General features: G+C 50.4%; 1 protein-coding gene across 1 annotated transcript; it reads right to left on the reverse strand.

The window, feature by feature from the left end:
• Window positions 1–3,266: 3,266 nt before the first annotated feature.
• On the reverse strand, window positions 3,267–6,577 carry Nkx2-6 (NK2 homeobox 6). The gene is made up of 2 exons (XM_008850591.1): window positions 6,301–6,577; window positions 3,267–3,886 (listed from the first exon to the last, which is right to left on the reverse strand). Exons 1-2 carry the CDS (start codon window positions 6,575–6,577, stop codon window positions 3,267–3,269), a joined length of 897 nt encoding a protein of 298 aa, XP_008848813.1.
• Window positions 6,578–7,428: the final 851 nt, after the last annotated feature.

Below are 7,428 nucleotides of genomic sequence, written 5' to 3' on the forward strand. Positions count from 1 at the left end.
TGGGGGCGGGTGGTGCAAGGCTGGGAGAGGGGTGCTTTCCAAAGCGTCCTGTCAGGCACAGTGGGGAGAACGAAGAAGAGTTTTCCTTAAGAAACCTTTGATGTCACATAAAACTCAGAAAAAGAGGGCCACCTGGGTTGTGCATGGATCAGATTTTTGTTGTTTTTCTGTTAAGACCAGCCAAATAGGGATGTCACAGTGGATCTGGGGAATGTAACAAAAGATGAACCACTGTGTTGTGGTCCATAAGCCTGACATGGAGTCTTCATACTATGGTGTGTCCTGTGCCAGGTTATGGCCTGATTCTATGGACCAGCTGTTGTTAAAGAAATAAGGATGCTCAAGGGAACATCAATGAATTACGTGCAACTCACAGATTCCCAGATGCATGCTATTCACATTGAAAACCAGTAGAAGACAGAACTCTGGCTCCAGTGCATGTCCCTCTGCTGGTCGCCATAGCAAAGTCCTGGGTGTCTCCCTGTAAACAGTGTGGTTCCCACACTCCAGACCTTGAGTGACCCCATCACCAAGTGACCTGTCTCTTCTCCACAGTCTTCCTTTAAGCACACCATCTCTGGCTGGATTTTCTTTCTGGAGCTTATGCCTGTCCTATCTGACATGTGGTCTACACCACCTTGTATTTTTAGACACCTTTCTCAGTTGCTCTTGGCTAGCCTAGTTAGATAATAAATCCCTGAAGAGCAGCAGCAAATCTAATTTTTCTCTTGTGTCCCTATCAGGAAGATGTAGCAGGGACGGCTGGTTTCCCATTTGACATCTGAGCCTTTCTTGCCTTCATTCAGAGCCCACTGATTTTCTTCCAAACCCTCCCCATGTTTGAGGCAAAGGCATGGGGGGATCTCATTTGCTTTAACTTGGCCCTATCCAGAGCACAGTGCATGTGGAAACTGCTTCTTCTGTGACTTTCCTAGGTTAGGTGGTGAAAGGAGAAGGGAATAACTTTATTAATTTTTTACTTTGTGCCCAGGATCCAGAATACAATGCCCTTGTACATCTATCTGGGGCAGGGACTTATTCAAAGGATTTAAAAAAAAAAATGAACATATTGTATTTTACAATTGTACTTAGAAAATTTGATGGGATTTTTTTGGCACTCTTGGATTGAAATATGCCTGTCCTGAATCTAGGGCCAGAGTTCAAATGTCCTCTCCTTTGATAAGGCATACCCTCCAAAGAGAAGGAGAAAGGGAACACCATCACAAAGTAGAGATTTTAGCTGTGGTCTCTGGTTTTGCTAGTTTAGTTGAGGAAATCTCTTATTGTGAGTTCCAGTTTTGAAGTATATATACTGCATTTATTATTTAGACAGGGTCTCCTGTAGGCCAGGCTGGCCTTGCCCTGCATATGTAGCCAAGGACAGCTTAGAACTTGTGATCTTCCTGTTTCTGTCTCTGCCTCTGCCTCCATCTCCACCTTCAGAGTGCCAGAGTTACAGGCCTGTGCCACCATGTCCAGTTCATGCGATGGTGGGGATCCAACTTAGGGCATCTCTAGGCAAGCACTCTACTAACCGAGCTGCATCTGCAGGCATCACATTGCACTTTAATCCAGCGGTGCATCATGAATTGAATGAAGGACACCGTGATGTGTTTCTAAATATACTTTTATTAGCAGTGAATGATGGAGAAAGGAAGAAGCAAAGAAAACAAAAGGAAGAAAAACACAACTGATATTGGTCCAGGGAGATGGACCAGTCAGTAGAAGCACTTGCTGCCAAACCTGAGGATCTGAGTTCAACCCCCAGGCTCCTCCCCACAAAGTAGAGGGAGAGAACCAGCTCCCTGGAGAAGTCCTCAGACATCCCCACAGGCACCCCTCCACAAATAAATAAACAAACGTAAAAAAGAGGAAGAGATAGTATTTAAAAATTATGAGCACTTACTTTTGTTTCCTTTAGCTTACGCATTTATTTAACCCTTAAGGGATGCAAACTGCCAGTAGTTAGGCATCCACCAGAGAAAATTGAGCTGTTTGTCATCTCACCAGAAAAATCCTTAGGGGTATGCAGACAGCAGAAAACCCAGGGAAGTATATTTTAATTGAACATGAAAATTCATTCAATAATAGAATTTAATCTTTGATGTCAGCTGGGGGGTGTTTAAAGGACCAGTTCTCATTGTTTAAAAATATAATCCGAGGAAACCAAAGGCCACATCTTCCTGTTCAATTTCCTGCTGGATTTGCCCTAACAAAGATCATTTCCTACGCTTTCATTGGTAGAGTTTATTTTCAGTCTTCAGGATCAATGACCTCAGATTGGGGGGCGGGGTATTTCAACTTTCTTCATTTTAGAGATCCTAAAGTTAAACTTACTATCTTTTAAGATTTATGGTGATGGGGAGGGAGACTCTTTTCCTGATGGAGGCTTTGGAAACTGATGATTCATTTCACAAGAAAACCTCCAGAGAGGAGAGAATGTGAGCAGAAAAGTCAGATAACCGACCTTCAGGGTTGAATCAGTTTTCTCTCCCTAGAATTATTTTATTTACTTTGGAGGCAGGGTCTCCTTATGTTGCCCAAGGTGAACTCAAACTCCAGATCCTCCTGCATGGCCCTCTCCAGTGCGGGGATTGCAGGCCTGCTGACTTTTGCAGAACCTGGTGGCCATAACACTCAATGAACGCACCAAATAAATTTAGCTCTGTGCCTTACATAAAATACAACTGGGCATTAGGGGGTATGCTGAATGGAGAGGCCCCCAACTGCGACAGGATAGTAGCCAGGAAACGTGCTCGCCCCTGAACAGTCAGCTCCTGGATCCAAGCCCGGCAATCAAGGGTGCTTAAACCCATAGGAGGGAGGGGCTCGCAGCCAAAGGCATGTTCTGGCGCCTCCAGGACCCTCTTCTTCCCGGATCTTAGGGAGTTCAATTCTTCTCAACCTTTCGTCACACCTGTTTCTTTAATGAAGGGGGGACCCGGGCCTACATCTCCCGGCCTTGGGGCTTTAAAGAGCATCTCAGCATCCAAGGTTGTGGCGCAGAGTCACCTGCCTTGGCAGGGCTCCTATACTCCAAACTCATCCACAGTCCTTTTTCTCTCCTCTCCAGGCTGCTTCTGATTGGCCACAGCCGAACGTTTTGTCTCCTAGAAGGTTCTCAACCGGGCATCTCCTCCAGGGCAGTTCAGTCGCAAAGCAGTTCAGACTGCATCGATCCGGTCGCCGCTTTCCTGCTCAACTGCCGAGCAGGGGAAGGGACCCAGCACCAGGTCTCCCGGTGGCAGCGGTCAAGCCCAGGCTCCTCACCAGGCCCTGACCCCCTGCAGCGTGGGGGGCAGATGGCCCTGCAGGGTGGCACTCGGTCCTCCGGGGCTGAAGCCAGAGCTGGCCAGCGGCGCGAGTGGCGCGGGACCGGCGCCGGTGTAGCCGCCCGCGTAGCCGGAGCCGTAGGCAGTGCCCGCGTAACCGCCGTAGCAGGAATAGGGTGCGGTGGCAGCCGCGAAGGGGCCCGGGAAAGCGGGAGCGTCGGGGCCCAGGCAGGGCTTGCCATCCCGCACCAGCACCGGCACTACTACCCGGCGCGGCGCTAGGGGTTGCCCGGCCAGTTCCAGGGTCTTGTCCTGGCGCTGCCTTTTGCACTTGTAGCGCCGGTTCTGGAACCAGATCTTGACCTGCGTGGACGTCAGCTGCAGCGCGCGGGCTAGATGCTCCCGCTCCGGCGCCGACAGGTACCGCTGCTGCTTGAAGCGCCGCTCCAGGGCCAGTACTTGGGCCTGCGAGAACAGCACGCGGGGCTTCCTCCGCGGCCGGGTCTTGGCCTGCTGTGGGACGCCTCGGTGCACACTGTGGCTGCAGTTGCCCAAGCTGCGCTCCAGAGTACGGTTCCCCGCACCGATGGGCAGTGCTGCGCCCAGGCGGGTCTCTAAAGGCACAAGGAGGGAACATCATCAGCACCCAGCCTCAGGCTCGGATTGTTTTCTCAAGAAACCCCTCTCCTTGATGGCTTTCACTCCTCGCCCTTTCTCCTCCCCGATTTCCCTTGCCCCATGCCCAGGCCAGTCTGAATACTCTTTTTCTCCTCCAAGCTCTGTCGCTTTTGCACCCGCCAGGACATATGCAAATTCTAGTACTCTTAGGTGCATGGTGTACACGTCGTTTCCCCAAAAGTAGACTGCTTCGGGTGAGATTATTTTCTTCCTTAATTGTGCATGGAGGACCAGTTAGAGGCAACACGCTGTGTAGTGTACGGACCTATCAGACTGGGTCTCCAAGTACCCGCAGGCACCAGCGACGCTCTGCACTCCAAATTTTAAAAAAGAAAAGAAAAAAGAAAAAAATCTCGACTCTCGCTTGGAAATGGACACTCTCTTTGAGGGATGTGCAAAGCTGAGAGCCACTCTTTGACTTTTATAAAACTTAGTCAATTCTTCTTTGGGGCAAGCCTTGTGGTCGCCTTAAAGTTGACTCAGAACTGTGCGGGAAGCCCTTCCCTACTTCCTACCTCTCGGACTTCAGACCTGCTCTGTCCCCAGCGAGGGTAGAGAAAGTGCTTAGTTGTTTGGAAATTCAAGCCTGGAGAAATCCAGCTGATCAGAGGTGGGTGAATCCAGGGGCCGGGAGTGAGTGCCAACTGGCCGGGCAGCCTCAACAGAGCTTGTGCAGGTGGAAGCCCTGTCTCAATCTCCTGTATCCCTGGCACAGCCACTTAAAGGATTTGACTATTTGACAAAGTTAAGATAGAAACACCTAATTTTCCTGGAGGCATCTGCACCTAGGGAAACAGAGGACATTGAAAAGAGGAAAACCACAAAAGTTTGTTTACATATTAAATCAGTGAGCTATGGCGCACTCAAGATTCCATTTAAATGTAGCTGACTAGACAGAGGCAGGGGACTTGCCACAAATTCAGACCAGCCAGGTCTACATAGCCAGTTTCAGGACAGTTAGAGCCTGTCTCAAAACACCAAATCCCAAACAAAACAAAAGCATTTTATGGAGATATGCTCCCTCAGCTACCTAGGTTGTGCCTTTCCTAATCACAATCTGGGGTGCTCCAAGCTCTGCGTTCTAAAAAGCAAGATGGCTGAGATCCAGTCCCATGTCTGGGTATGGCCCACCAGACAGTCCCTTTCCCTTACAGATAGAAGTTGGGACTGGACTAGGACCTCAGGACCATCACAGTGGTAGAAGAGATGTTAGTAGGGGTTACCAGTCAGGGGACACACCGTGTATCCCTGTGACTTGTTGGGGTGGGGTGGGGAATGACAGTAATCCTTTCTGCAGTAAACTGAAACGAACTGCAAATTAGGTGACAGGCAATAAGGGAGTTTAATGTTTAGGCTCCACTGCAGAAAACCCATACATCTCTTCTTTAACAAAAAAATGTAATGCTCTCCAGACTTTGGGAGGACAATCAATAAATAGCCTGCAAGTTGCTGAATAACTTCAAAGGACCTTTTTTATTTGACTAGATTGTCCTTTGACTGGAGGTAAGGTAGCCCTACCCGGTGGAGGAGGATCCTGGTTCTGTGAGGCTATAACCACCCAGGCTACAGACCTACATAGGGGCTGGGCAGGAGGAAGGTGGTTTTGTCATTCCTTGGAATGGCTGAGCTTTCCTGACTAAGCCTCTGGGATTTCTGAAGCCACTGCCACAGAAACTCCCCACAGAAACTCCCCGCTGGATCCTGTACTTCCTTCTAGCTAATGACAGGTGTCTGGGCCTCTCTGCTTCCCACACCATTGTACCAGGTTCCAGGATTCTACTGGAGTCACCACCTAGGAGAGGGGCTCTTAAAAAACACCCTTGCCTCCTAGAAAGCACCCAGACATCCTCTATTCCTCCACTTGCATTTCCTTTGTGGAGAAACAGCGCCTGGCCAGGTCACTCAACAGGCTACAGGAAAAGGCTGGACTAGGAATGACCACAGAGCTGGAGGGAGGTCCCAATGTTTAGATTGGGATCTCTCTCTCTCTCTCTCTCTCTCTCTCTCTCTCTTCTCATTGTGGAAATTGTATGTAGATGGTGGTGATGGAGCACAGCTAAGGGTTTTGATTGAGAAAATGGAGCTGTGGCCTTTGTGGTTACCAGAGGGGTGGTTGTGGGGAAAGAGAATACTTAAGATCCTGGGCCTTACTTAATCCTTAGGGGTCCGGAAGCGCTGTGGGGGTCCGGAGGAGGTAGATGTTTTTATTGGGAGGCCTGCCTGTCTTTTGGGCTTCTAAAATAAGGGCAGACAAGGTGAGATTCGCCCCCCCAATTGCCTTTTCCCCAACAATGTCGATCCCCTCCTTCAATAATCCGGTGTAGAAACGCAGACCCGCGTGCATACTCACGTGGCTCCCCCACTCCTTCCGTGTCCATTTCCATGACTATCTCCCAGGGACCCCGAGGGTCTGATCCGTCATTTTCTGCTCTGTCTCCACAGCCTCCACTATCTGCAAGGAGATTCTCTAACCCTCGGGATTCCTGGTCCATTCTTAGGAACTGAGAATTTTCAGGGTTCTTATGCACCCTCCATTGTGACGAAGTCTTGGGCTCGCTCGGCTCACACTCCAGCTGCAGGATGTCTTGGACCGAGAAGGGAGTGGAGGTGACCCGGCTCAACAGCATCTCGGAGGCCGAGGGGGCGGAGCCCACAAGTCTCCAACCCTCGGTGTGCTCAGCGCCCTGAACTTCCCCTCCTGGGGCTGTAGACCAAGGAAGCAGACCCAAACTCGGGGACGCACACTCAATGTCCAGGATGGCGCCTCCCTTGGGCCACTTCTGCGGGCTGGGGGACCAGCACCGGATGACAAGATTGCGGTCCTCCATTGGTTTTCGTAGACACCACGTGCACCGTCCCACCAAGCGCTGGCTTCCAGCGCCCTTCTAATTTGTCCTCAATCTCTGGTTACCTTTGGGGGAGGTTTGGTTCCTACTGACAGTTCTCAAAGGTCAAGAAACCTTGAAGCGGTGTTGCTGCGCGGCCTGTGTCTTTGTCAATAGAGCACAAGAAGGGTCTTCTGGTGGAGTCTATGCTGGATCTGTGGGTACACTCCCGGCGGGGGTGTCGGGGGAGTCTTTTCACGGCAACGCGATCCGATCCATCTGTAGTTTTCACTTTTAAAGGCAGAGGAAAAATGAGAGAGAGAGAGAGAGAGAGAGAGAGAGAGAGAGAGAGAGAATATGAATCTCGAGGTCTTCGGGATGGGATCTCAGCCACTGCAGGCCTGGGGCTCCTCCCAGGACACCAGATTGGGATCGAGCAAGAGGAGGGAGCCTTGACCCCCCCCCCCCAGACAAATTGAGCCTCGCTTAGAGTTGTGTCTGTTCTACCGAGCTCGGATTTGTCCCAATAGGGAAGGAAAACGGAGGCGGAGATTCTGTATTTGGGGAGCCCTGGTCACCTTGGAGTGTTGGCGGAGGGAGAAACCGGCTTCCATCCCAGAGAAGATTACAAGAAAATTACCGAGCTAGGTCCA

The sequence above is a fragment of the Nannospalax galili genome, unplaced genomic scaffold (assembly GCF_000622305.1).
Source record: "Nannospalax galili isolate Female #2095 unplaced genomic scaffold, S.galili_v1.0 scaffold291, whole genome shotgun sequence".
NCBI lineage: Eukaryota > Metazoa > Chordata > Mammalia > Rodentia > Spalacidae > Nannospalax > Nannospalax galili.